At 49.9% G+C, this 27,452-nt stretch overlaps 3 protein-coding genes and 1 non-coding gene across 4 annotated transcripts in view; 3 read left to right on the top strand and 1 right to left on the bottom strand.

Annotated features, from left to right (window-relative positions):
- Window positions 1–12,368, top strand: part of LPCAT3 (lysophosphatidylcholine acyltransferase 3) — a 42,557-nt gene extending 30,189 nt beyond the window's left edge. The window contains exons 2-13 of the mRNA XM_003905895.4: window positions 4,768–4,875; window positions 5,528–5,634; window positions 6,697–6,790; window positions 6,959–6,996; window positions 7,408–7,586; window positions 8,993–9,101; window positions 9,867–9,953; window positions 10,049–10,215; window positions 10,803–10,950; window positions 11,023–11,181; window positions 11,284–11,412; window positions 11,657–12,368. Of these exons, the coding sequence (XP_003905944.1) occupies window positions 4,768–4,875; window positions 5,528–5,634; window positions 6,697–6,790; window positions 6,959–6,996; window positions 7,408–7,586; window positions 8,993–9,101; window positions 9,867–9,953; window positions 10,049–10,215; window positions 10,803–10,950; window positions 11,023–11,181; window positions 11,284–11,400 (1,313 nt within the window). The 3' untranslated portion in view covers window positions 11,401–11,412; window positions 11,657–12,368. The remainder of the gene's footprint in view (window positions 1–4,767; window positions 4,876–5,527; window positions 5,635–6,696; window positions 6,791–6,958; window positions 6,997–7,407; window positions 7,587–8,992; window positions 9,102–9,866; window positions 9,954–10,048; window positions 10,216–10,802; window positions 10,951–11,022; window positions 11,182–11,283; window positions 11,413–11,656) is intronic.
- Window positions 12,369–12,559: 191 nt separating this feature from the next.
- On the bottom strand, window positions 12,560–17,461 carry EMG1 (EMG1 N1-specific pseudouridine methyltransferase). Its single transcript, XM_003905904.4, has 6 exons — window positions 17,189–17,461; window positions 14,127–14,228; window positions 13,874–14,015; window positions 13,413–13,471; window positions 13,185–13,334; window positions 12,560–12,868 (listed from the first exon to the last, which is right to left on the bottom strand). The coding sequence occupies exons 1-6, from the start codon at window positions 17,354–17,356 to the stop codon at window positions 12,755–12,757; spliced, it is 735 nt and encodes a 244-aa protein (XP_003905953.2). The 5' UTR covers window positions 17,357–17,461; the 3' UTR covers window positions 12,560–12,754.
- Window positions 17,462–17,564: 103 nt separating this feature from the next.
- Window positions 17,565–23,508, top strand: PHB2 (prohibitin 2). The gene is made up of 10 exons (XM_003905896.2): window positions 17,565–17,863; window positions 18,013–18,097; window positions 18,704–18,783; window positions 19,708–19,892; window positions 20,259–20,388; window positions 20,501–20,604; window positions 21,029–21,106; window positions 22,358–22,434; window positions 22,945–22,950; window positions 23,149–23,508. The coding sequence occupies exons 1-10, from the start codon at window positions 17,737–17,739 to the stop codon at window positions 23,174–23,176; spliced, it is 900 nt and encodes a 299-aa protein (XP_003905945.1). The 5' UTR covers window positions 17,565–17,736; the 3' UTR covers window positions 23,177–23,508.
- LOC116269090 lies at window positions 20,674–20,940 on the top strand. The gene has a single exon (XR_004176402.1). It is a non-coding gene; the product is annotated as a small nucleolar RNA U89 (small nucleolar RNA).
- Window positions 23,509–27,452: the final 3,944 nt, after the last annotated feature.

Raw genomic sequence — 27,452 nt, 5'->3', positions numbered from 1 at the left:
GTCATGTGTTTGCTAGTGTGCAATACTTCACCTGTTTGGAACTCAACAACGTCCCCTCCCGCAAAACGCACCTGAAAGCAAGAAATAGCACACAAGACCTCTCAGTGGCCAGAACAGATGTTACCAGGCCTGTGCACTAAGTCCATAAGGAAAGCACCCAAGCCCCCTGCTTTTGTCTTAAAATCTTTTTTTTTACACCTTTAAAATAAGGTTATGGTTTTTAAGGCCTGCAGTAAATTGGGAGTAGGGAGAGGAACTATTGCCAGGCACCCCGGAAGTTCAAGAGGTGACTATTAATCCCAGAGTAGCAAGGAAAGGGACAGACAGGCTACAAGAAGTGGACACAAGAACTCAGAACTCAGGACCGTGTAGGCCTTATTAGAGTCAGGCAGACAATTTCACATACCTCAGAACATCATAAAGCGATCATGACATTACTCTGGAATAGCTATGATCCAGACACCTAGAAAATGTTAAACTAGATTCAAGTTAAAGAGGCAGAGTAGTATGTGTAGTGTTTTTTAATTTCAAGCATTCCAAATGGTTAAGGGTTTTCATGCTTATCTTTAATAAACTTAGACATCTAGAACTTATGAGTGCTCTAGATAATTATCTACTCTTTTATATTTTTATTTATACCCCATTACTTAAAAAAAAAAAAGTAAAAATAAAGCAAAAGATTGAAGACATTGACTTTTAGTCTATATAGTATCTAGTTCCTGGCTCTAGTTCTTAGCAATATTTGCTGCTAACCTGGTGTTCTATCTCTGCCAAATTTCTGCCCGTATGAAATATATGAGACTTGATCCTATTTTCTTGCTCATTCATCTGCCTGAAAGGATCATAGACTTCTCCACCTCCCTTGAGCTAGTGATCCTATATCCCATCATCTCAGTCAGCTAGAAAATGAACCATCACATGCCACCTCCTCCCAGTTACATGCTCCCTAAACAGAATACTTGGCATATAGCAGGCATTTACTAAACACTTGGTCAATGAATACATGAGCCGGTAATCCACAAGATATCGGTAGAATTAACTACAGTTGACCCTTGAACAGCACAGGGCCTATGGGAGCCCACCGCTCGTACAGTCAAAAATCCTCATAAAATTTTATTTATTTATTTATTTTGAGACAAAAAAAAAAAATTGCCCAAGCTGGAGTGCAGTGGCGTGATCTCAGCTCACTGCCACCTCTGCCTCCCGGGGTCAAGCAGTTCTGCCTCAGCTTCCCAAGTAGCTGGGATTACAGGCACCTGCCACCATGCCTGACTAATTTGTATTTTTGCTAGAGACGGGGCTTCACCATGTTGGCCAGGCTTGTCTCAAACTCCTGACCTCAGGTGATCCACCCTCCTAAGCCTCCCAAAGTAGGGGATTACAGGTGTGAGCTGCCGCACCCGGCCCACACGTATAACGTTTTGTTTTTTTGTGTTTTTTTTGAGACAGAGTCTCGCTCTGTCACCAGGCTGGAGTACAGTGACTCAGTCTCAGCTCACTGCAACCTCCGTCTCCCGGGGTCAAGTGATTCCCCTGCCTCAGCCTCTTGAGTAGCTGGGACTACAGATGCGCACCACCATGCCCAGCTAATTTTTTGTATTTTAGTAGAGAGAGAATTTCACCGTGTTAGCCAGGATGGTCTCGATCTCCTGACCTCGTGATCCGCCTGCTTCGGCCTCCCAAAGTGCTGGGATTACAGGCATGAGCCACCGCACCCGGCCACATAAAACTTTTGACTCTCCAAAAACTTAGCTACTAATAGAAGACTTACTAATAGCATAAACAAGTTAACGTGTATTTTGTATGTCATTTGTATTATATATGTATTTCTTACCATGAAGTAAACTGTAGAAAAGAAAATGTTATTAAGAAAATCATAAGCAAGAGAAAATATGTTTACTCTTCACTCAGTGGAAGTGGATCGGCATAAAGGTCTTCCTCCTCATGATCTTCAGGTTGAGCAGGCAAAGAGGAGGAGAAAGGAAGGGTTGCCATCTCAGCAGTGGCAGAGGCAGAAGGAAGTCTAAGGGGAGCCATGCTGTTCAAAATTGTGTTGATCAAGGGTCAACTATACTTGCATGAAGCTATAAATTTAATTAAGAGCCTAGCCCATTATGGGAACAGCAATAAAAAAAAAAAAAAAACACCAGTTTGGGAACAGCAATAAAAAAAAAAACACCAGTTAGCCAGGCGTGGTGGCTCACGCATGTAATCCTAGCACTTTGGGAGGCCAAGGCAGGTGGATCACCTGAGGTCAGGTGTTTGAGACCAGGCTGGCCAACATGGTGAAACACCGTCTCTACTAAAAATACAAAACTTGCTGGGCATGGTGATGGGCACCTGTAATCCCAGCTACTTGGGAGGCTGAAGCAGGAGAATCGCTTGAACCCAGGGGCCGGAGGTTGCAGTGAGCCAAGATCGTGCCATTGCACTCCAGCCTGGGTAAAGACAGCTAAACTCCATCTCAAAAAAAAAACACCAGTTGGTCCTGGCACCAAGAAGATCAAATGGTGGATATGCTGTTATATGGGAAAAGTAGGACACACATCAGTACAGTTTGTTTGTTTTGAGACAGTCTTGCTCTGTCGCCCAGGCTGGAGTGCGGTGGCGCCATCTCAGCTCACTGCAAGCTCCACCTCCCAGGTTCATGCCATTCTTCTGCCTCAGCCTCCCAAGTAGCTGGGACTATAGGTGCCCACTACCACGCCTGGCTAATGGTTTTTGGGTTTTTTTTGTTTTTTTGTGTGTGTGCTTTGTGTGTGTGTGTGTGTATTTTTAGTAGAGACGGGGTTTCACCGTGTTAGCAAGGATGGTCTCGATCTCCTGACCTCGTGATCCATTCATCTCGCCCTCCCATAGTGCTGGGATTACAGGCATGAGCCACCACGCCCAGACTTTTTTTTCTTTAATGTATGGGGGAATAATTACTAGAAGGACAGAAACCAACATATAATATGATTGTGCATTTACTTATTTAACAAATAATTGAGCAATTTATTTCTGTATGATACTATTCTAAGCATTTTAGAGTTAACCAAACTCACAGTAAACTGTATTGCCAATGATAAAACTGCACTTACATAATTTTAAAGCAAGAATCGCAGCAATTCATCAGGCACAGTGGCTCATGCCTGTAATCCCAACACTTTGGGAGACCAAGGCAGGAGGATTCCTTGAGCCCAGGAGTTCAAGGCCAGCCTGGGCAACATAGTGAGACCTCATGTCCACAAAAATTACAAAATAGCCAGGCATGGTGGCAAGCACCTCTGGTCCCAGCTACTCAGGAGGCTGAAGTTAGAGAATCACTTGAGCCCGGGAAGTCAAGGCTGCAGTGAGCTATGATCATGCCACTGCACTCCAGCCTGGGTGACAGAGCAAGACCCTGTCTCAAAATAAATAAAAATAAAAGCAAGAATTGCAGAAAGTATAAACCATGACCAACTCAAGAGAATAATCAATGAAAGAATAGGCAGAATGTCTTTCCAAAAAGCAGTTGGGAGATTCCCATCCTCCACATACGCACTAGTGCAGTGGGAATGTTGCCCAGCGTGGCAGCCAGACCTCTAGATAGAACACTGAAGGTGAGTCTGCAGTAAAGCCACGGAATATGCTAATTTTAGTTTAGGAATACCAAATGGTATTGACCGCTTTTAATTCAATAAGCAACCCTTGGCCGTGTATAGTCAGTTCATGACCCGTCAGGAGATCTTCTGTGGTTCAGTCATGGCCTTTGGACTATACTCTGAATCGTGGCTTTAGAAGACATTTTTCCAGTATACTTAAATGAATTTTATAACTTGATTGATGCCCAGATTACAGACTGTGAGGAGTATCTCCACATATCTTGTAACTGCTATATGCAGTCAGCAATTCCAGTATTTAGCCTGATAATTAATTTATATTTGTCCTCATAATCTGATAATATTGTGCTAGCAAGATAGATCACAAAGTGTAAATGAGTGTTTCTGGAGCATAGATGGGTACCCTCAAATCTCTGTATCTTGTGTTTTTTTTTTTTTTTTTTTGAGGCGAGGTCACCAGCTCTGTCGCCAGGCTGCAGGTGCAGTGGCAGGATCTCAGCTCACTGCAAGCTCCGCCTCCCGGAGTTCACATGTTCTCTTCCGGCCTCAGCCTGCAGTAGCTGGGACTTCCTGGCCCGCCATCTCGCCCGGCCTATTTTTTTTATTTCTTAGTAAGGCGGGGTTTCACTGTGTTAAGCCAGGTTGGTCTCGATCTCCTGACCTGCGTGATCAGCCATCTCGGCCTCCCAAAGTGCTGGGATTACAGGCTTGAGTCACCGCGCCCGGCCAATCTTGTTTTTTAATAGAGACGGGGTTTTGCTATGTTGCTCAGGCTGGTGTCAAACTCTTTGGCTCAAGCAATCCCCTTGCCTCAGCCTCCCAGAGTGCTGGGATTACAAGTGGGAGCCACCATGCCTAGCTTCCTTGTATCATTTTTTTTAATTCAAGTAAGAGAAAATGTCTGGCAATAGTTCATAAGCTATAATGAAACCTAGTCTTAGGACCCAGCTTTATATTGCCTCAATCAAATATTAATATCTTCAGTTCAAAATTTCCATTTACAAAAAAACTTTTGGTTCTTGGGATACTGTTATTGCCTTCTCTGTTGCCATCCATATAATATATGTTGTTTTTTTTTTCTCTCTCTCTCTCTCCCTCTGGGCTGCGTTTCATGCCAGATAAACTTCCAAACCAAATTGGGATGGCACCAGGCACAAATAACACTCTTATCTTTTTCTCCATCTAGGTTACCCCTTTGCTTTGTTTTATCGGCATTACCTTTTCTACAAGGAGAGCTACCTCATCCACCTCTACCATACCTTTACAGGCCTCTCAATTGCTTATTTTAACTTCGGTGAGTAAACTAAGTTAGTAGTGACACTGCAGTTAGAGGGAACCTGGAAGGAACAGACTTGAATGGAATTTCCTTGAGAGAATCTAATAGGTAGGGAAGTTATAATGCTCCTGCTTGCAAAGAGGGTTGTATGGACAGGAACACAGCTTAACTTTTCCTTTTTGTCTTTTGTGTACATTCCTCTGTCAGATAAAAACATTTTGAGGGTGGTTACCCTTGCCAGACCCCATCAACAAAGAATCCTCAGTTTCTCTCTGCTGTGGATGTAACTGAATGAGCCAGGCAATCTCCACTTAGATTCATTCTTCACTTCAGACATTCAAAAATACAGTAACAAGCTGGGCGTGGTGGCACTTGCCCAGGAATTCAAGGCTGCAGTGAGCTATGATTGAGCTACTGCACTCAAGCCTGGACAACAGAGCAAGTCTCATCTCTAAAAAAACAAACAAAAAAAGAAAAGAAATACAATAACACCCTAATAATCCTTTTTATTTATACAACTAATTTCCATCCTCTCCTCCAAAACATGAGGTTATTCTGAAAAAAAGATCCTGATGCCAACATTTTTTCTTTATATATTATGTTGTGATTGGAAGTCTCAGGACAGGTGGGAGTGTAAAAACCAGGCTATGTTCTCTCTTCTTGCATCCAGGAAACCAGCTCTACCACTCCCTGCTATGTATTGTGCTTCAGTTCCTCATCCTTCGACTAATGGGCCGTACGATCACTGCCGTCCTCACTACCTTTTGCTTCCAGATGGTAAACGTCTTTCCCTTAGCAACAGAGGCTACAGCTGACACCAGTTCAGGGGACAGGGGTAGGCAGGAGAAATTAGCAGACCTAATTTCTAACCCCTCTCACAGCACTTAGCAGTATGACTTCAGGTAGGTGGCTTATCACAGCTGTTCCATCCACAGAGTGTAATGGTAACTCTTTGCTTGCCTCAAGGAAGGGCTACCAGCTAACCCTTTGCATACTGTACCATTAGGCTCTTTGGTTTAGCCCACTATCCAGGAGGAGAGTCACTTCAAGGCAAGATAGAAAAGCAACTTAGAATGAGTCAAAGAACCTAAGCCTAGGCCAGGCACAGTGGCTCACACCTGTAATTCCAGCACCTTGGGAGACCAAGGCAGGCAGATTACTTGAGCCCAGAAGTTTAAGACTAACCCGGGCAACATGGTGAAACCCCATCTCTACAAAAAAAATATAAAAATTAGCCCTCCAGTCCAGGCGTGGTGGCTCAAGCCTGTAATCCCAGCACTTTGGGAGGCCAAGACGGGCGGATCACGAGGTCAGGAGATCGAGACCATCCTGGCTAACACGGTGAAACCCCATCTCTACTAAAAATACAAAAAACTAGCCGGGCGAGGTGGCGGGCGCCTGTAGTCCCAGCTACTCGGGAGGCTGAGGCAGGAGAATGGCGTAAACCCGGGAGGCGGAGCTTGCAGTGAGCTGAGATCCGGCCACTGCACTCCAGCCTGGGCAACAGAGCGAGACTCCGTCTCAAAAAAAAAAAAAAAAATTAGCCCTCCAGCCTGGGCAACATGGTGAAACAAAAATAATTAAAACTTAGCCGGGTAAGGTGGCATGCACCTGTCGTCTCAGCATCTAAATTCTCATCTCAGTTTAGCCCTCATTTTGCCGAGAAGCCTTGAGCAACACTCTTCCCGTTATAGGTTTTCAGCACCTCCATTTGTAGGAATTTATTAAGGCTTTTAATGATGGGATGAGGAGAAAGGAAAAAGGAAAGAGAACACTGAATTTCAGAGCAGGGAGAAGAAATAGTAGTGATGCTGGAATACATACTTCTGCCTCTCCTAGGCCTACCTTCTGGCTGGATATTATTACACAGCCACCGGCAACTACGATATCAAGTGGACAATGCCACATTGTGTTCTGACTTTGAAGCTGATTGGTGAGTGATGGTCACTGCCTGCCTTCCTTACATGTAGGTACCTCCCCCATCTCGCTAAAAACTTCCTCGGCACCCCTCCGCCATACACTCCTGGCTGCACTCAGTCTACAGGCCACATCCTCAGTGTCCTCTCCCATCACCCTACCCACCCGTTCTCTCTCTGCTCAGGTTTGGCTGTTGACTACTTTGACGGAGGGAAAGATCAGGTAAGTACCCGTTCATCAGCAGAGAGGTTCAAGACTTAATGAAAGGGAAGAAAAAGGTTGTTAACAAAGACTGAACCCAAATTCCAGAGCAGAGCCTCTCCCTCATTCCCCAGCCTGTGCAATCTCCCTTTCAGATAGCACTGAGCAAGGATCAACAAACCTAATTTGCCCAGGATCCAGCTCTTGCACAAAGTCCAGAGATCAATGCCAGCAAGGCATTTGCTACAGCAGCAACAGCCAGCTATGCACACACATACGCATTTCCACAAGAAGCAACTATTTGTCATCCCCCAAAGAGAAGGCTATTTGAAGAACCCCAGTCAGTGGGGCACATGGGTGGGGAACACTCAAACTGGCTCTTGTGGGGAGATTCAAGGCTATCCTGAACCATGCATTCTCTTCTTGGCATAGAATTCCTTGTCCTCTGAGCAACAGAAATATGCCATACGGGGTGTTCCTTCCCTGCTGGAAGTTGCTGGTTTCTCCTACTTCTATGGGGCCTTCTTGGTAGGGCCCCAATTCTCAATGAATCACTACATGAAGCTGGTGCAGGGAGAGCTGACTGACATACCAGGAAAGATACCAAACAGGTAATCGCCCCTCTTGGTCCAGATGTTCACGTAGGTATTGCACTCACTCTGAAGTGACTCTTCTGAAAGCTGCATTCTCCAACATGACCCTGGCGTAGAGACCTGTGTCATGCAGGCCCTGGACTGTTGTAATGGATACTCTGTGCCAGGAGTGGGCCCTTTTTAGTTTAGGGTTCTTCCAGCTATCCATTCTGACACTGGTACAAACATAAAAATCCACATTTATGCCACAGGATTTTGTCTGAACCAGTCACATTTCTGCCTTTAAAGCCTATTTTCACATATATATGAAATATATTTATGATTGATAGGTAGGTAGGTAGGTAGAGGCTGGGCACAGTGGTTTCACCTCTGTAATCCCAGCACTTTGAGAGGCTGAGGTGGGAGGATCGCTTGAGCCCAGGAGTTCTAGACCAGCCTGGCAACGTAGACTCTGTCTCTACAAAAAAATACAAAAATTAGCAGGCATAGTGGCATGTGTCTGTAGTCTCAGCTACGTAGGAGGCCGAAGTAGGAGGATTGCTTGAGCCCAGGGGAGGTGGGTCAAGGCTGCAGTGAGCTTTGATCACACCACTGCACTCCATTCTGGGCGACATAGCCAAATCCTGTCTCAAAAATACTTATTTATCAGTAGGAAATGTAGGAGGGCACAGTGGCTCATGCCTGTAATCCCAACGCTCTCGGAGGCCAAAACAGGAGGATCACTGGAGGCCAGGAGTTCAAGCCCAGCCTGGGCAACATAGTGAGACCCCATCTCTACCAAAAAAAAATTATCCAGGCAAGGTGGTACATGCCTATAGTCCTAGCTACTCAGGTGGCCAAGACAGGAGGATCACTTGAGCCCAAGAGTTCAAAGCCACAGTGAGCAATGACTATGCCTCTGTACTCTAGCCTGAGTGGCAGAGCAAGACCCTGTCTCTAGAAAATAAAAATTAAAAAGGTAAAAAAAAAAAAAAAAAAAAAAAAAGTTTTATTGCCAAAAGAATTCCTTCACTGAGAACTTGTCCATCCTGTGTTTCAGCATCAATTCAACCAAGAAATGAAGGAGCAGATTCAAAGTGGTTATTTTTATTGTCTTACCTCCACTGGGTTTTCAGTCCCAATGGAGACTGTGAAACCTGGCAAGACCTTGAGATCAGTAGCATCCCTGAGGGGTAAACACAAGACTGGTCCACTGTCTGCTGCCCTGACTTTCCCACAACTCTTAGAGGTTTGCAGTCCCCATTCCTCATAGCCAGCCATAGAAATCTTTCCCTGAAACAGGAAACACTGGGTAGCAGAGCTTCTCATCCCATTCCAGGTAGACAACCACACCCCTAAAAACTCCTCTCCATAACTGAAGGTCAGAGGGTGAAGGGAATAGTCTGTGCTCTCTATGACCAGGAACTTCACTCGTTCCTTTCCAGCACCATTCCTGCTCTCAAGCGCCTGAGTCTGGGCCTTTTCTACCTAGTGGGCTACACACTGCTCAGCCCCCACATCACAGAAGACTATCTCCTCACTGAAGACTATGACGTGAGTGTCTACTAAAGCAGCAGCAGCATGACCGCACCAGAGCTAGAAAATGGACAGGCAAGGATCCCTATAGATAGTAGAGAAGTAGGAAATATCACCTATAAATGCTCTAGATCTGTGAGTTGGTGTCAGTGCCAGCCAGGCCGGGACACGTTCACTGGCCACCACTGAACGACCTCCGTGGGCACAGGGCTGTGCCAGCTGCACATTTAGCACCCCTTGCCTTCTCTAGGAGCCACTCCTAGCTTGCCTTATCACATCCACGTGACCCCTCAGAGCACAGCAGCTTCTGATTCTCCAGCCTATTTTCTTCTCTTGACTGATACATTTGGGCGCTTCTAGGGAATTCAGAAACCAAGGGAAGCGGGAAGTGCTGGCTTTTGCTCCTGCCCAGCTGAAAAACTTGAAAACAGTTCAGTAATTCTGGGCAGGTTTCTGTCCTTAAATTTAAATCCAATATGGGCCCCTCCGTACTTAACATTCCAAATGCTCATTCCAAAAACTTTGCCAACGAAGGCAAACAGGAGTCAAACACAATGTTGCCCTTGGGGCTCTCCAAGGGAAAGGTGAATGAATATTCTCCAGGCCCTCTGCTTCTTCCTCTCTGCCTGTTGTGAAGGCAATCAGGCCAGACTATTGGGGACATCTGGCAGCAGGCCTTAGGCAGGTATGAAGTAGCCAGCCACAAGTGTGAAAAGGAAGAGTGCTAAGAGAAACTGCCTAGTCATGCCATATCCCTAATGCACTGTGCTTTCTTCTCTCAAGAACCACCCCTTCTGGTTCCGCTGCATGTACATGCTGATCTGGGGCAAGTTTGTCCTGTACAAATACGTCACCTGTTGGCTGGTCACAGTAAGTAGAAAAGTTGAAACCGGGTCCTATTTAGACGAGCCATGGAGGCCACTGTGGGGGGTGGCAAGAGCCCTAACTGAGCTATTCCCTCTCAGGAAGGAGTATGCATTTTGACGGGCCTGGGCTTCAATGGCTTTGAAGAAAAGGGCAAGGCAAAGTGGGATGCCTGTGCCAACATGAAGGTGTGGCTCTTTGAAACAAACCCCCGCTTCACTGGCACCATTGCCTCATTCAACATCAACACCAACGCCTGGGTGGCCCGGTGAGCTGCTGGTGGGGAGCCTGGACCCTGGTTCCTTCCTTCCACTGTCTTCCCAGATTGGAGGGCAGGGGTGTACCATGTTCACCCTTATGCGTCTTTCCCACCTGGGCAGAACCCCCTGTCACTCACACAGACTTTGATCCCCACCTATACCCCCCAAAAAAAACCATTCCTGTCATTTGAAAAAAAGGCAAGATACAAAAGTGCGTTGAGACCTGGGTGTTACTCCAGCTCTGCCAATGGACTTATGTCCTCCACTGCCCTGTTTATAAACAGCTTGACTTGTTTGTCCCCACCACTAGAGTGTGGGCAGCTTGAGTGTCTGGTTCACCACTGATCTCGGCATCAGCACTCAGTCACTGCTGCTGAACCAAGTGACTCGTGCGCACACGGTCTCCAGCTCCGCCTTGGGTCTGCTTTCCATCTCTAAAATTAATCAGTCAGCACTGCCTCCTGTACCCTCTGGGGGCTACTCGTGGGAGCCCATCAGCACTCCACTCCAATCCTCAGGGTGAGGACCCAGAGGCAGGTGGCGGGATGCAAGGACCAGTCAGTTTGAGGGTCGCCCCACCCACCCTTTTCTCCAGCTACTTCTTCAAACGACTCAAGTTCCTTGGAAATAAAGAACTCTCTCAGGGTCTCTCGTTGCTATTCCTGGCCCTCTGGCATGGCCTGCACTCAGGATACCTGGTCTGCTTCCAGATGGAATTCCTCATTGTTATTGTGGAAAGACAGGTAGGCCTCCAGGGTGGGGGTGAAGGGGGATATGAGGGACAAGATGCTGATGAGCTCCTCCTCCCTCCCCAGGCTGCCAGGCTCATTCAACAGAGCCCCACCCTGAGCAACCTGGCCGCCATTACTGCCCTCCAGCCCTTCTACTATTTGGTGCAACAGACCATCCACTGGCTCTTCATGGGTTACTCCATGACTGCCTTCTGCCTCTTCACGTGGGATAAATGGCTTAAGGCAAGTGAAGGCCTGCTTATGAGACTGGGAGGGACTCACTGCAACCTCGGGCAGCGAGGGATGCTCCATGCCTGTCTACCTCAGTGGCCTCTCTCTCCACAGGTGTATAAATCCATCTATTTCCTTGGCCACGTCTTCTTCTTGAGCCTACTATTCATATTGCCTTATGTTCACAAAGCAATGGTGCCAAGGAAAGAGAAGTTAAAGAAGATGGAATGATCCATCTCCCTGGTAAGTGAATACAGCTAAGCTAAAACCACCACCAGGTTACAGAATAGAGCAACAGACTGGGGAAAAAAAATAGTAGTAGAAATCTGGGGTGAATTCCAAGGATTAGCCTGGCTACTAAGGGACACAGTATGGGCAATGACTGCTGTGACTTACTGAGGCATGCTAGGAAACATCTGGAAGGGCTACAGACCAGGAAGTAGGGGAGTAACTAACCAGCCTTCCAATCACATGTCTTGTCTTGCAGGTGGCCTATGCAGGACTGGTGCAGAAACTACTTATCTCCCTTTTCATAGCACTCCTTTGCCCCAGAGCACAGAGAATGGAAAAGCCAGGGAGGTGGAAGATCGATGCTTCCAGTTGTGCCTCTGCTGCCAGCCAAGTCTTCATTTGGGGCCAAAGGGGAAGCTTTTTTTTTGAAGAAGGAGTCTTGCTCTGTCACCCACGCTGGAATGCAGTGGCGCGATCTCAGCTCACCACAACCTCCACCTCCCGGGTTCAAGTGATTTTCCTGCCTCAGCCTCCCAAGTAGCTGGGAATACAGGCGTGCCACCACGCCCAGCTAATTTTTGTATTTTCAGTAGAAACGGGGTTTCACCACGTTGGCCAGGCTGGTCTCGAACTCCTGACCTCAAGTGATCCGCCCGCCTCCGCCTCCCAAAGTGCTGGGATTACAGGCGTGAGCCACCATGCCTGGCCCAAAGGGGAAACTCTTGTGGGAGGAGCAGAGGGGTCCACATCTCCCCTCTGGCTCCCCCATGCACATTGCCTTATCTCTCCCCATCTAGCCAGGAATCTATTGTTTTTCTTCTGCCAAGTTACTATGATTGTGTATGTGCCGCTACCACCACCCCCCCCATGGGGGGGTGGAGAGGGGTGCGAGGCCCTGCCTGCTCCACTTTTTCTACCTTGGAACTGTATTAGATAAAATCACTTGTTTGTTCAGTTTTTCACCACCAGCATTCCTGACTGCTGTCTTTCACAGTTCTTCTCCACCCTTGCCGTGGCTGATTATCAGGGTTCTCTCCTTTAGCGCACAGGAATCCAGGAGCTAACGCCTGCCTTCAAAGCATGGAACCAAACTGTAAACTCTGTAACCTCGTATCTGTCCCTGAAGTCCCAGGGGAACAAACAGTTTTACACCATTAGATACTTTAGGAACCCCAAAACAACCAGGTTTGCAAGAACAGTATTCATAGGATAAACAAATAGCAAATGTACAGCCTTGGCTTCCCCAAACTCCACAGTCTCAGTGCAAAAAGATCCTCTTCCAGCAGTCAGCTCAGACCAGGGTCAAAGGATGCGACCTCAACAGTTTCTGGTTTCAGAACAGGTTCTACTACTGTCAGATGACCCCCCATACTTCCTCAAAGGCTGTGGTAAGTTTTGCACAGGTGAGGGCAGCAGAAAGGGGATAGTTGCTGATGGACACCATCTTCTCTGTATACTCCACACTGACCTAAGAAGAGAACAGTTTTGTCAGCCAACTCTCACTCAGTAGCTGTTTCAACCCTTCTTTAGGTCAGGAAAACTATGGCTGAGCTAGTATTTCAGCTGTGCTGTTTAATATCAAATTCCTACAAAGGATGAAGAAGGTCCTAACTGTGACTATTACAAATATGGCAGCAGTCCTCAAAGGATGTGCACTGGGGCAGGGTGTGAAACTGTCATGTGTCTTTAGCTCATTGTAAGCATTGTTAAAATGCCTACTGCTCTGGGAATTCTATACTAAGTTCAGCTCTACCAAGAACCTCAGGGTTGAGCCCAGACCTTACCTTGCCATGGGCAAAGGCCCCTACCACAAAAACGATAGGATCACTGCTGGGCACCAGCTCACGCACATCACTGACAACCGGGATGGAAAAAGAAGTGCCAACTTTCATACATCCAACTGGAAAGTGATCTGATACTGGATTCTTAATTACCTAAAGTAAAAAAGAGAAAAGTCAGCCCCAGAAACATTCCCAGAACCAACCTTCAACTAGTAGGTTTCAATACCTCACCTTCAAGAGCTTCTGGGGGCCATCAGCTGCTCGAACACTGAGCTTGTGTAAAAGTTGAACTAGAAGGGGGAAAAAGAGTTCAGAGGTAAATGGAGACCATCGTCCTTCTCTGTCCAGTCATTATCTAACAAGGAAAACCCCATAGGTAAGATGAGTTCCCTGTGGGCTCTATATCCAGACTGGACTCCTGAAATGTTAGGAACGAACAGTTGCCAAGCATATGGCTAGCTGTACAGTGATAGGTTCAGACTCCCTCTTTCACTCAGCCAGGAAGCTACTGCAAGAACAAGAGAGTGGAGTTTCCACAAACAGAAAAATAATAGGAGTCCTTGTCCTGGTATTAATCATGTTGTTCTCCCATCTCCTTACTTAAAAATCCGACATTTAGTTCTCCCTTTTCCTCTTCCTCCCTTCTTCCCTACAGACAAGTTCATTCTGAACTTTGTTCTAAGGCTTCTTACCCATGAGGCCACAAAAGCGGTCAAAGGTTCTGGGAATTCGGGTCTGGGGATTCACTTCAATCAGAACATTCTTCTGTGTATGGATATAAACCTGTAGCAAGCCAGCTCGGTTCAGGGGACTATCCATCAGCATCAGCAAACTCTGAGCAAAGCAGAAACCACGGCATGGTTAAGGCTGAAGAGAGGCAGCACTCAGCTGCCAACCCTTCCAAACAGAGGCTCAAAGGGTTGTGAGCACTGTCCCTGGAGTTACCTGGTGGGCGATGTCTGGCCGCACTTCCCCAGGGTCCCGTCCATTCTTCAACAATATAGACTTGTGCTTGTCACAGTTGAGTAGCTCATATGTCTTCCCTACCTGAAGAACAGGGAACATGACCAAAGAACAGCATTACCTAGCCCACCACCACCAGCAGCTGCATCTGGAAACCTGTTAGGCAAATTATCAGGCCCACCCTAGACCTACTAAACCAAAAACACAGGAGGTGGAGCCCAGCAAGCCCTTCAGGAGATTACTGTGCAGCCATATTTGCACTCCCCAGTAAATGGTCTTGGAAACAGGAGAAAGGGCACAACCTGTGACTTCACATTACCTACCAATATACTGGATTTAATTTAAAAACCTGTGGCTGTTAGGCAAGGCCAATGAGACATCCTGGAACTAGGCAGGAGTTAGTAGTTAGTGAGCAAGGCTGAATGCTTTATCACAGGAGCAGTATGTATGTACTATGCAAAACATACCATCACTACCATCAGTTTGCGTACACCAAACATGCACTAAGTGAAGAGCTGCAAATCTGAACAAGAAGAAATGTGAAAATTCTAATGATGCAGGAGGCAGCTGAATCAAAGAAAACGCAGAAGTAAAATGAAGAGGGGTTATTCCCAGTTTTAAGACTGGCATGGGGACAGGTGCGGTGGCTCACGTCTGTAATCCCAGCACTCTAGGAGGCCAAGGAAGGCAAATCACTTAAGGTCAGGAGTTGAAGACCAGCCTGGGCAACATGGCAAAACCCCATCTCTACTAAAAATACAAAAACTAGCTGGGTGTGGTGGCATATGCCTGTAGTCTTAGCTACTTGGGAGGCTAAGGTGGGAGGATGGCTTGAGCCTGGGAGATGGAGGTTGCAGTGAGCCAAGATTGCACCACTTTACTCCAGCCTGGGTGACAGAGCAAGACCCTGTCTCAAAAAAAGAAAAAAAAAGATTGGCATGAGCAGAGGTACAGTTAGAATCAAGAAAAAGTAGCTAGGTGTGGTGGCTCATGCCTGTGATCCCAACAAGTTAGGAGGCCGAGGCGGGAGGATCACTTGAGCCCAGGAATTTGAGACCGGCCTGGGCAACACGGTGGGGCCCTGTCTCACCAAAAAAAAAAAAAAAAAAAAAAAAAAACAGGTGCAGTGGCATTTGCTGGCAGTCCCTGCTACTCAGGAGGATGAGGTGGGAGGACTGCTTGAGCCAGGGAGGTAGAGGCTGCAGTGAGCCATCACACCACTGCACTCTGTTGCCTGGGCAACAGAGCGAGACCCTGTCTCAAAAAAGAAACAAAAAAGTGGAAACGAAGAAAGGAAATTTTGAGGAAAATTGGGAGCTGGGACACTGAAGGGCAGTAATTATATATGAAGCTGCTTTGTAAACCACAAAATCCTAATGTATCGAGCACAAAGCCAAAAATAATTCTGGAGTAAGAAGGGCAGGATGGGAATGACTGACAGACACTATCCTAACAACTCTGTGTACACTGAAAAAGACATCAGAAGTTTGATGATAAAGAAGTGGACTACATCTGTAGCAGCTAAAAGAAATAATTCCAAGTTGCAATTTGGAGTCCCAAGGAGCATTAGGGTGGTCAGTAAAAAGCCTAAAAACAAACTGTTATATACAAATACAGGTTTTGGAAGGCTAAGTTTTTATGTATCACTAGAATGTTTGTATATGTCTAGCAACATTCTTGAGATACATGGCTCCAAAAAGTCTGCGAAAAAAGAGATACAGATTTTGAAATTGAATAGTTGAAGTAGCAATGTCACAGAGTAAGCACAAAGAAAGAACAAATGACGAAGAACTAAGTCCATGAGACATCCTTAGTTATAGAAGAAAAAACCTTCTTGAATGAATAATAGTTTCAACCCATTAGTAGGATATAACCATGTTTTCTATTCCTTTAATAGATTACAGGTGCAGGCCAGTAATCCCAGCTACTCTGGAGGCTGAGGCAGGAGAATCGATTGAACCCGGGAGGTGGAGGCTGCAGTAAGCCAAGATCATGCCACTGCACTCCAGCCTGGGAGAGACTGAGGCTCTGTTTCGCGCGCACACACACACACACACACACAAAGTGTATTTAGAACGAAGACTAAAATCCTGGTCTGACTTCTAAACCCATGCAATTTCTCCTGGGCCTACTCATTGAATTATTTCTAAAGGGTAAGAGAAAGGAGGAAGAACATTGCCCAAGGCTTTAAAATAGAGAATTGCTGGTTCTATTTATTACATGTGGAGAAAGACATGAATGATAGATAAAAATGCAGACGTAAAAGTGTTAAACAATAACCTGGTCTGGACAGTGTTTCCAGGTGGATATTAGAGAGAGGTGACTATGGACACTAATGAATTGAAACATGAAGCCCTTACAAAAAGGGAGGGCAGACTAGGCTACATAACTACCTTTCTCATCCGCCCAGTAACTTGTCTTGGGATGTGGAATGATGCAACAAACGAAACTTTCCTCTCCTTAGACTACTGTATCACAGAATCCTGGTAAACCAGTTGGAAGCAAAGAGGTGAGGGCTGGAATGGCATTCAAGAAGAGCAAAAGAAAATGAGTACTACCGGCCGGGCACGGTGCCTCACGCCTGTAATCCCAGCACTTTGGGAGGCCGAGGCGGGCGGATCACTTGAGGTCAGGAGTTCGAGACCAGCCTGGCCAACATAGTGAAACCCCATCTCTACTAAAAAAAACCCAAAAAATTAGCCGGGCATGGTGGCGCGTGCCTGTAGTCCCAACGACTCGAGAGGCTGATTCAGGAGAATTGTTTGAACCCGGGAGGCAGAGGTTGCAGTGAGTCGAGATCGCGCCACTGCACTCCAGCCTGGGCGCCAGAGCGAAACGCCATCTCAAAAAAAAAAAAAAAGAAAAAGAAAAATGAGCACTACCATCCCAGGATGTCAGATCAACGCACAGCCAACCAACCCATCTTCCTTCAAAAGCATCTTTCACCCCTCTCTGCTTTCTCCATACACTCTGAGCCCCTCACCCTCATTCCACGGATCCCAGTCTATTGATTTACTACTTATCCACTTCCTGTCCCAAACTACCTTGACTGTCTCCAGACTGGCCCCTTCCAGCACCACAATAAGCCTACGGCCTCCGATCTTGTTTCCTGCCCCTAGTCGGGGCCGCTTGGGTGGCACAGCATCCCACTCCTGTGCCTGCTCCCCACCGCTTCGTTCACGAGGCTTGAATCCACCACTGGGCGCGGCCATCTTGCAACCAGGCCGGAAGTTGCGCTAACGCTCTTAAATGAGAACAGTGAGGCTTCTAATCACAAATTTCCTTCCGGCTGCCATTTTGAAAGTGGGCTTGTAAATGGCGATGACTTGCCGTCTTGCGCTGCCCTCCCTGGGAGGGCAGCCCTCCAGAAAGGGGCGGGACTTCCGTATGCGCTCTTCCTGTGCGCGAAGTTCGGGTCGGTAGTGGGCTAAGGGGGAGGGTTTCCAAGGGAGCGCACTTCCGGTGCCCTTTCTTTCGCCAGCATTACGGGCCCGAACCCTCGTGGGAAGGGTGCAGTACCTAAGCTGCAGCGGGGTAGAGGCGGGCCGGCACCCCCTTCTGACCTCCGGTGCCGCCGGCCTCAAGATCAGACATGGCCCAGAACTTGAAGGACTTGGCGGGACGGCTGCCCGCCGGGCCCCGGGGCATGGGCACGGCGCTGAAGCTGTTGCTGGGGGCCGGCGCCGTGGCGTACGGTGTCCGCGAATCCGTGTTCACTGGTGAGCAACCTTCGCCTGCTCGCCGGACGCTTCCAGTCCCTCCCCCAAACCCCTTGCCCTATCTCACCGGTCCCCGCGCCCCACCACGAGCCTAGCTAGCATTTACTCTGAGCAGCGGCCTGGCCTGATCACCACCCCTCTCCCCACAGTGGAAGGCGGGCACAGAGCCATCTTCTTCAATCGGATCGGTGGAGTGCAGCAGGACACTATCCTGGCCGAGGGCCTTCATTTCAGGTAATGGCGGGCAGAGCTTACTGACCCTGACCTTTCACCCTTGACGCCGACCCAGCAGTGGCTGTAGTGGGACGTGCAACAGGATTCAACGCTGCTCTTTTCCCTCCCTCCTCATCCCTGCTCCTAGGATAGTGGGTGCTGCGCGAACCTCCAGCAGCATATGAACTGTTGTTTTCCAAAGGGACAAGAGAATCTCTCCTTGTCGGTGGTCATGGGGAGGAGCAGGCCAAAAAACGCGTGGTGAGGGGAAACCAGGCAAAGCTAGTGAAACTGCAGCTTTTTTTGGGGAGGGGGGCGCGGGAGTTTTGCTGTGTCGCCCAGGCTGGAGTGCAGTGGCGCGATCTCGGCTCACTGCATCCTCCGCCTCCTGGGTTCAAGCGATTCTCCTGCCTCAGCCTCACGATTAGCTGGGATTACAGGCGCCCGCCACCACGCCCGACTAATTTTTGTATTTTAGTAGAGACGGGGTTTTACTATATAGGTCAAGCTGGTCTCGAACTTCTGACCTCAAATGATTCGGCCGCCCAAAGTGCTGGGATTCCAAGCGTGAGCCACCGCTCCTGGCCGAAACTGCGGCCTCTTAATACCTATCCCTGTCCCCTCCAGGATCCCCTGGTTCCAGTACCCCATTATCTATGACATTCGGGCCAGACCTCGAAAAATCTCCTCCCCTACAGGCTCCAAAGGTAGGTCTGAGCACTTGGTAATCACATGGCAGGTGGGATGATCAAGGGAGCTGGCAAGAAACCCCAGGTGAAGATGGTAGTGTCAGGCCTTTAGGCCTTAGTTTCCATGTCTGCAAGAACTGTAACAAAAATACCTGCCTCCTGGGGTCAAAGCAGCACATTCTGAACACCCTGTGTTTGCGTGCTTTCTACTGTCTCATCCCTGACATATTCAATAAGAGTATTGTTTGTCTCTTGTCTTATTCACTGCCTAGATCAAAGCCTTGTTTTAAAGCCTTTTCTTCTAACTGCTTGACTTACTATATCTACAGTTACATCCACTAGTATACTCTGTTCAGGAGAAGTTTGTCCCTACCCTTGACTAGTTCACCTGTTCTCTCCTTCTAGACCACACATAAAAGCCATGTCTTTGAGTTCCCCAGACCTCTTCCTACTCCCCACCCACACACCCACACACCCACACACACACACGCGCATACACCCTGGGTGAGGTAGGTCACCTGTAACCTGTAATGTACTTCTTTGTACTATACCTAGTGCAGGTGGCTTATTCATTTACTAGACTGCTGGGCCCTAGAATACAAGATTCATTAAGCACATTTTTGTCCCCCAAGTCCTTACAGGAGACGTGATTACGGTACAGCGTGGAAGCACCCACATTAGAGGTTGCATGGAGTACAGAGGGGGAAAGAGCAGTCAGCCCTGCTGGTGACAGGGTTGCAGTTCCAGGCTTCACAGTGGGTGAGGGTGCATTTCACCTGTGCTGCCTCATGTGTTCCTTGTCAGCCTGATTAACTCTCCTCCCCCCAGGGCAGTGCCAGGCTGTACATCATTGCACAGGGCATATAGGGAGGAACATGAAGGAGAAAAATGCTTGGGAAAGGGTGTTTGGCCTTGACCAGCCACTGCTGACCTCAATCTCAGACCTACAGATGGTGAACATCTCCCTGCGAGTGCTGTCTCGACCCAATGCTCAGGAGCTTCCTAGCATGTACCAGCGCCTAGGGCTGGACTACGAGGAACGAGTGTTGCCGTCCATTGTCAACGAGGTGCTCAAGAGTGTGGTGGCCAAGTTCAATGCCTCACAGCTGATCACCCAGCGGGCCCAGGTTTGACTCCCACCACCATCTGCATGGTGTCAGCCTTTCCCTTCTAGGCCCAGAGTACTGGGAATTAGGAAAGGCAGCTTAGTAGAAGAGGATTGTCACCCTAGTGCCATTTCCACCTAAAAGCTGTGCTAATTGCCACTGTGAAATAAGGAGAGCCAGCATTAGAACTCGGTAGCACTTGGTATTAGGAAGCACAGAGGAAAGTGGCCAAGTCTTGGCTTTTCCTGCACCTCTTTCAGCAGAGAGGCTTATGTTACAGGTTTGCCTGACAGGAAGCTAAGGCAGCGCATATTGTATTGAGAGAGTGAAGGATTCGGGGTCGCAACCCAGTCCCCTCAAACCACCCTTCCCCACCCCTGCCCCCAGGTATCCCTGTTGATCCGCCGGGAGCTGACAGAGAGGGCCAAGGACTTCAGCCTCATCCTGGATGACGTGGCCATCACAGAGCTGAGCTTTAGCCGAGAGTACACAGCTGCTGTAGAAGCCAAACAAGTGGGTGAGTCGCACGAGCAGTGGGGTGAGGGCTTCCGAGATACAGGAGGAGGAAAGACTCGGTGGACGGGGCTCCTGACCCCGCACACGGTCTCCCTGACACTCTCCCGCTACAGCCCAGCAGGAGGCCCAGCGGGCCCAATTCTTGGTAGAAAAAGCGAAGCAGGAACAGCGGCAGAAGATTGTGCAGGCCGAGGGTGAGGCCGAGGCTGCCAAGATGATATCCTTCTGCGTGAGAGGTCTCGGCCCAGCCCCTAGGGCGCCTGAGTTCCCCATCCTCCTTCACGGGCAGGCTGATGAGACTAAGGCGAATGCGACTCCGTGCTCTCTGGCCCTTGGCTCCTTGTTGGGGGTGGGGCTACAGATGAGATCTGAAATCTTAGTGGGGGTACCTGAGCCCTGACTCCCCACTGTAAGGCCAGATCAATAGCACTGCTGGCCTTGCCTTCATTTCTGCTGCTGCCCCTAGTTCCTGGCAGCAGCCTGCAGGGAGGCCCACAGGTGGGGTCCAAGGTAGAGCGGGCACAAGCCACCTGAGCGCAACCTTGATCTGACAGCCCAGAGGAGGACTGTAGCAAGAGAGTGTGGTAAGGACGGGGCCAGGGATTGAGACCTGCCCTTGTGTGAACCTTAACCCTCCTCACCTTGGAGAAGCACTGAGCAAGAACCCTGGCTACATCAAACTTCGCAAGATCCGAGCAGCCCAGAATATCTCCAAGACGGTGAGTGTGTCAGCCCAGCGTCTCTGATGGGGCTGCCTTGAGAAAGTGCTTTCAGTGAAGGCACATTGAGGTGAGGGAATTCAAACCTTGCTTGTTCGGGTTTCTACTCAGCGTGGTTTTATGGCCGGCACAGTGGATCACCTGAGGTCAGGAGTTCAAGACCCACTTGGCCAACATGGTGAAACCCCATCTCTACTAAAAATACAAAAGAAAATTAGCCTGCTGTGATGGTGTTTAGCTATATTCCCAGCTACTCAGGAGGCTGAGGCAGGAGAATCACTTGAACCCAGGAGGCAGAGGTTGCAGTGAACTGAGATCACGCCACTGCACTCCAACCTGGGCAACAGAGCAAGACTCCGTCTCAAAAATAAATAGCCAGGCGTGGTGGCTCACACCTGTAATCCCAGCACTTTGGGAGGCCGAGGTGGGCGGATCACAAGGTCAGGAGTTCAAGACCAGCCTGGCCAAGATGGTGAAACCCCGTCTCTACTAAAAAAATACAAAAAAAAATTAGCTAGGCGTGGTAGCGGGCACCTGTACTCCCAGCTACTCAGGAGGCCGAGGCAGAGAATTGCTTGAACCTGGGAGGTAGAGGTTGCAGTGAGCCGTGATAGCGCCTCTGCACTCCAGCCTGGGCAACAGAGCGAGACTCTGTCTCAAAAAAATAAGTAAATAGGCCGGGCACAGTGGCTCACGCCTATAATCCCAGTACTTTGGGAGGCCGAGGTGGGCGGATCACGAGGTCAGGAGATGGAGACCATCCTGGCTAACACGGTGAAACCCCGTCTCTACTAAAAAAATACAAAAAATTAGCCGGGCGTGGTGGCGGGAGCCTGTAGTCCCAGCTACTTGGGAGGCTGAGGCAGGAGAATGGCGTGAACCCGGGAGGCGGAGCTTGCAGTGAGCCAAGATCGCACCACTGCACTCCAGCCTGGGTGACAGAGCGAGACTCCATCTTAAAAAAAAAACTAAGTAAATAAAAAATAAAAATAATAAATAAATAAATAATTGGCTTCTCCAGTACTCTTCCCCTCATCAAGAATGATTCCTCTGGATTCCCTGACCTTTTGTTCTTGCCTCTGTTACTTTGCTAATAGTCATGGCTGCTGCTCACTGCTCTGGATCCCTAAATGAGAGTAGAAACCATGTCTTATTCATTGCTGTATTCCTCTACTAATCTGCATGTGTTCCATTAAGTGGCTACTGAATTGCAGGGGTGGAATTGAGGTCTTTGTATTTCCTGCCCTGTAGATCGCCACATCACAGAATCGCATTTATCTCACGGCTGACAACCTTGTGCTGAACCTACAGGATGAAAGTTTCACCAGGTGAGAGATGTGACCACACAGTAGGGTCTCACAAAGAACGTGGGACTTGGGTCTGGGTGCTTGGGCTCTGGAGCCTGCTACAGCTATTCATATGGCTCTGAGAGACATTGAACCAAAATTAGAAAAGGGGGTGGTTGACAGTTTCTATCTTGTGTCTCATAGGATTGATTTTATGAGATCAAATAGGATTATTCACATAAAAAGCACTTTAATTATAAAGTTTTCATCCAACCAAAAAGTGATGAAAGATGATACTCAGTGTTCTTACTCAAGAGCCCTCAAACTCCTTTGGTGCAGGGAGGGATGTTAGGAAAGGAAATGAGAAATAGCAGTGGCCATGAGAACACACCACCTCCTTTCATGAATCAGAGATTCCTGGCTGTCAACCCTGTTTGTCTTTTCTCTTGGGAGCAAAGGAGGGTTCAAAACTTGAGTGGGGCCTGAAGCTGTCAGCTAACATGTGCATTTCTCTTCTCTGCTTTCTGTTCATCTGGCGATCTGGCACCACAGAGGAAGGTAAGTTGTTGCTGCTTCTGTGGGGTCCTGCAGGCCACCTCCTCCCAGTACCTGCCTCCTACCCTACTCCCTTTCCCACCTCCCCGCAGACAAACCCTCAGTCGGGGTAGGAGGGTCGTAGAGGGAATGGCCTGGAGTGTCCTGCCTCTCACATTTATGTCCCCTAATAATGTCATCATCTATCTTTTTTTTCTACAGTGACAGCCTCATCAAGGGTAAGAAATGAGCCTAGTCACCAAGAACTCCACCCCCAGAGGAAGTGGATCTGCTTCTCCAGTTTTTGAGGAGCCAGCCAGGGGTCCAGCACAGCCCTACCCCGCCCCAGTATCATGCGATGGTCCCCCACACCGATCCCCTGAACCCCTCTTGGATTAAGGAAGACTGAAGACCAGCCCCTTTTCTGGGGAATTACTTTCCTCCTCCCTGTGTTAACTGGGGCTGTTGGGACATTGTGTGATTTCTCAGTGATTTCCTACAGTGTTGTTCCCTCCCTCAAGGCTGGGAGGAGACAACCACCAACCCAGGAACTCTCAATAAATTTTTATTACTTAACCTGAAGTCAAGGCTTCACGCTTCACGTGTTCACGAACTGGATAACGGGCAGCACGCATGCGCACGTTCACATATGCGCTCCTGAGTCTGTCTGTGTGTCTGCCAGCAGGGGGCGCAAACAAATCTGGCTGGGGCAGCTACGGGGAAGCTGGGCCTGGGCTCCAAAACAGGACCCAAACTGGGAAGGCTGGCCCTGAGTTCTGGAGGCCCAGCTGTGCTCTTCACCCCACCCTCCATTTCTCCCACACCACCTGTTTTTTCAAGGCTGGACAGCCATGGCTTTGCTGAGCCAGATTTAAAATCTGATGACCCCAACAGAGCTGCTTCCTTGGTTGCAGGGTTCCTTGTGGCTGTGGGGAGCCTGCCTGTGCCTGTTGAGGCACTTCTGTGCCCAGAAGCCCGGTGGATTGCGCGGCCTGCTATAGGCCACCCACACTCCATTTCTCAGTCACCAGGCGTGAGGAGCTGCTCGCTAACAGGGCCCCCCTGTGGAGGTGGGCTTTCCCACAGCTCTGGGGCCAACGGAACAGGTGCCTGTCTGTTCAGTCCACAGATAAGCTGACACTTATCTTCCCAAGACAGGCCTTCCTGAATCTCAGGCACCAGAGAAACAAAGCCACTGTTTATACCTGAATCTCCCACTACTGCCCATTTCCCATCCCTGCGGGGAGACAAGGAAGATGTAGAACTCAGACAAAACATGGGGGCAAAGTATGTACAGGAACTGCCAAATGCAGATAGGGCAGCAGTTGGATCTGAACAGAGGGACTGGGTTAATCAGCTTCGATTTTTAAGATGTTTTTCTCTGCTTAGGGTTGAGTATCGAAGGACAAAGCAGACGTCGCAGCCCCAATCCTGAGTTGCTGGGAGGCTGAGATCAACAATTAGACAAAAGACAGGTCAAGTGACCTGGGTCAGTCTTCCTCATGTTCCCATTCACACTTTATTTCATGTTCCCAAAGCGGGAAGACAATGGAGGTGCCTAGGGAACCAGTGTTTCCAAATCTTGCTGCAGCCGTAAAGGCAGCCATTTTGTCTTCTTCCCATTGTTCCCCTTTGCCTAGTGATTCGTCCCCCCATCCAGAGGGGTGAAGGTCAGAGGTTGTTGGTCAGTAGTCCTCCATGGTCTTCAGGGGTCCCTGAAGGTCACTGCTGAAAAACCGACCCGGGGGCCATCTTTACCAGACAGTGTTAGGAGCTTCACAATTAGACCATCCAACACTGTACTGGAAGATGGGCCCAGGGCCGGCCAAAAGAGAACTACGGTGCATGCTCACCAGTTGCTACAGGGACCCTGGCCACAGGCCAGGTCAGGTCTCTTGAGAGGGGGCGAGCCAACCCCAAGCTCAAGGTCGACTGTGGGTTCTAGATCCACCAGGTGACAAATCGCACTGGGTGGGAGGAGGGGCTGGGGCCCATTGTGTCCCTTAGTGGCAGCCAGTCAACAAGAGCCACCCCTTGTACAGCACCCTCAGCTCAAGACAAGGGGCTTCCGGGGAGCGTGGGAAGTGGGGAGGGGGCTGCAGCGCTAAGAGCTGGGGACCTGAGGCGATGGATGTTGCTGACACAGGGACGGGGGCCTCCATCATTACCCGGCAGTATTAGAGACTCCCAACCGCACCCAAACACTGCTGGGTAAGACGAGGGCCCCCACCCAGCCCGCCCACCTTGGGTCAGGCAGCTTCAGGCCCAGGCTCCCTGCGGAAAAGCTGCAGATCCCTGGCTCCCATCCCCCCACCACCCGAGTCCCTGGGGACACTTCCTGGTAAGCCTTGCTACCCGCCACCAGCCACACCCTGGGTCGCTGATTGCTAGGCCCAGGTTGCGGTCCAAGCAGCCTTCCGAAGCCCCTCGCCCGTCGGCCCCCTGCCTCTGAGCCACCTTCCCCCACCCCCGCAGCCTGTCCCGACCCGCAATACACACCGATTTACCCACCCTCGTCCCCCCTCTGCAGTCCCTAGCTCAGCCCAGGACCTCTCCCCTGGTGGCCTTTACCTGTCAGCAGGCCCGCCTGCCCCCAGAGAGTGGGTGCCGGGGAGACGAAGGGGCTTTAAGGCCCCAGATTCCACGGCCTAGAGCCCGGCCTAGAGCCCGCCCTAGCCTCCGCTCTTCCTCCTTCCTTCTCCGCCTGCCGGGCAGCGCAGGCTCCTTACCTGGGCCCCGCCTGCCACCCTGCGCACAGGTGTGTCCTCCTGCCATAGGCTGCCCCCTCACCGCCTTAACCCCTTCCCTCCCAGCGCCAGCCATGGGCACCTCCTCTAAGGCTTGGCCACTCCTCTAGGCCTCCCACCCTCTCCCAGGGGCCTCTTTCCTCCAACCTGCCCAGTCTCACCCCTCTCTCCAGAGGAACAAAAAAAGGGGGGCTGTTCTCAGGTCCCCTCCCCACAGCAGCTGCTGCCCCCAGGACTAGCCCATTCTTCTGTGGCCTCAGACCCTGCCCACAGCAGAGCTGGAAGGCCAGAGAGATCCCTGAGGTCAGCGAGGGGTCAGCTGGGCAGGAGTTGGGCTGTGCCGCCACGCGGTGCCCAGCCTGTGCTGGGATCCTCTGAGGGAAAGAGGAGGGAGAAGGCCCCGCCAGGCCTGTGAAGGGCAGGTGGGTCCCAGCAAGGTGCCCCTAGTGTGGAGTTACCCACCGCTACCCAGAGACCCCAGCTGGCCCGGAGCATCAGCCCTGCCCCTCGATTGAGGCCTGCAGAGGGAATGATCGGGCTCCACTCTCCGGACCGAGCTGCTCCTAGACCCACCTCACAGCACAGCCCTCAGTGGAGTCCAAGTCCCACCCCAAGGGCAGGTAGCCCAAGGGCGGTTAGAGGAGGTGGGACTTGCCTTTGTGCAGCTCCGGCTGGGATAGAAAGGGCGTTGCTGGGAGCGGGGACCTGAGCCCGACAGGTGATTGCCCCACCCACGCCCTGGAGGGCCATAGCCCCAGGGAGCTATTGTGTTGCTCAATCCCTAGCTGTTCTCTCTCCCGGTCTTTGTTTGCTTCCTTCTTAATACCCGCCAGCAATTATTTGATGCTTGTGATCGGGTTGTGAATCTGTCTCCCTGACCAGCCTAAATTCCAATTCGGGGGACTGCGAATGCGTGTGGTGCCGGGGCCTCTATAAGAAGGACTTGCTGAATAATGCACGCCCAGCCTCTGGGCTTTGGAACCTGTGCCGTCTCAGCCTTTCCGGGAGTGGGCGCCAGCCCTTCCTGAGGGATGAGTCCCACCGGCTTTACTCCCCAGGAGACCAGTATTTCAAATAAAGAAGAAACGCCAATCCTGACATGGGGGAAGGAAGAGGGGACCAAAAAACAAAGCAGTCTTCAAGCCAGCCAGCTCTTCAAACTCTGCCCAAAAGGATAAGGGCGGCAGCAGCCTGGGTGAGGGGAGGAGCTGGGCGCGCCTGGGTGCACTGAGGAGCCAGTCCCTGTTCCCGCCAGAGGGGACGAAGCAGGGCTGGCCTCGGGTCTGCGCTTCCGGCTGTTAACTACTCTTCTTAGTTCAGATCTGGAAGTCGGCATCAGGGGAGTGTGATCAGGCCCCGCTGAGGGTGGCCCCAGCTGCAACTCCAGGGTAAGGAGTGTGGACTCTGGGGCCAGACAGCCTGGGTTCAAATCCCAGCTTCACTGTTCCATAACCCTGTGACCTTGGGCAAGTGACCAACTTACTTAGTCTTTCTGTGCCTCAGTTTCCTCCACTGTAAAATGAGAATGATAAAAGTGCCTAGACTGAACTATCGTGTGTAGTCTTTTAGTGCCTGGGCACATGGCGAGCTTGTGGTGAGTCACTGTGCCCGTCTTATCGTCGGCCGTCATCTCGGTGCTTTTCATAACCACCTTGTTATGATTGCCCTCCATTTTAAAGAAGGAGACTGGGGAGCTTCGCCCACGGTCACCCTCCCACGTGTGAGGCGGAGCCCCGACCCACGTCCGTCTGACAGAAGGCGGAGCTTTCACGCGAAGGC

This window comes from Papio anubis, chromosome 9, assembly GCF_008728515.1.
Source record: "Papio anubis isolate 15944 chromosome 9, Panubis1.0, whole genome shotgun sequence".
NCBI lineage: Eukaryota > Metazoa > Chordata > Mammalia > Primates > Cercopithecidae > Papio > Papio anubis.
This window is presented reverse-complemented; position numbering and strand designations above follow the sequence as displayed.

Bases quoted from the DNA above. Each gene is read 5' to 3' on its own strand.
- EMG1 (XM_003905904.4), bottom strand. From the start codon at position 17,356: ATGGCCGCGCCCAGTGGTGGATTCAAGCCTCGTGAACGAAGCGGTGGG. The intron at 13,335-13,412 runs GTGAGGTATTGA...TTTTTACTTTAG, and splicing joins GCCCCCAGAAGCTCTTGAAG to GTAATTAAGAATCCAGTATC. The intron at 12,869-13,184 runs GTAAGGTCTGGG...TTCTCTTCTTAG, and splicing joins GGGCCTTTGCCCATGGCAAG to GTCAGTGTGGAGTATACAGA.
- PHB2 (XM_003905896.2), top strand. From the start codon at position 17,737: ATGGCCCAGAACTTGAAGGACTTGGCGGGACGGCTGCCCGCCGGGCCC. The intron at 19,893-20,258 runs GTTTGACTCCCA...CCCTGCCCCCAG, and splicing joins TGATCACCCAGCGGGCCCAG to GTATCCCTGTTGATCCGCCG. The intron at 21,107-22,357 runs GTGAGTGTGTCA...CCTGCCCTGTAG, and splicing joins CCCAGAATATCTCCAAGACG to ATCGCCACATCACAGAATCG.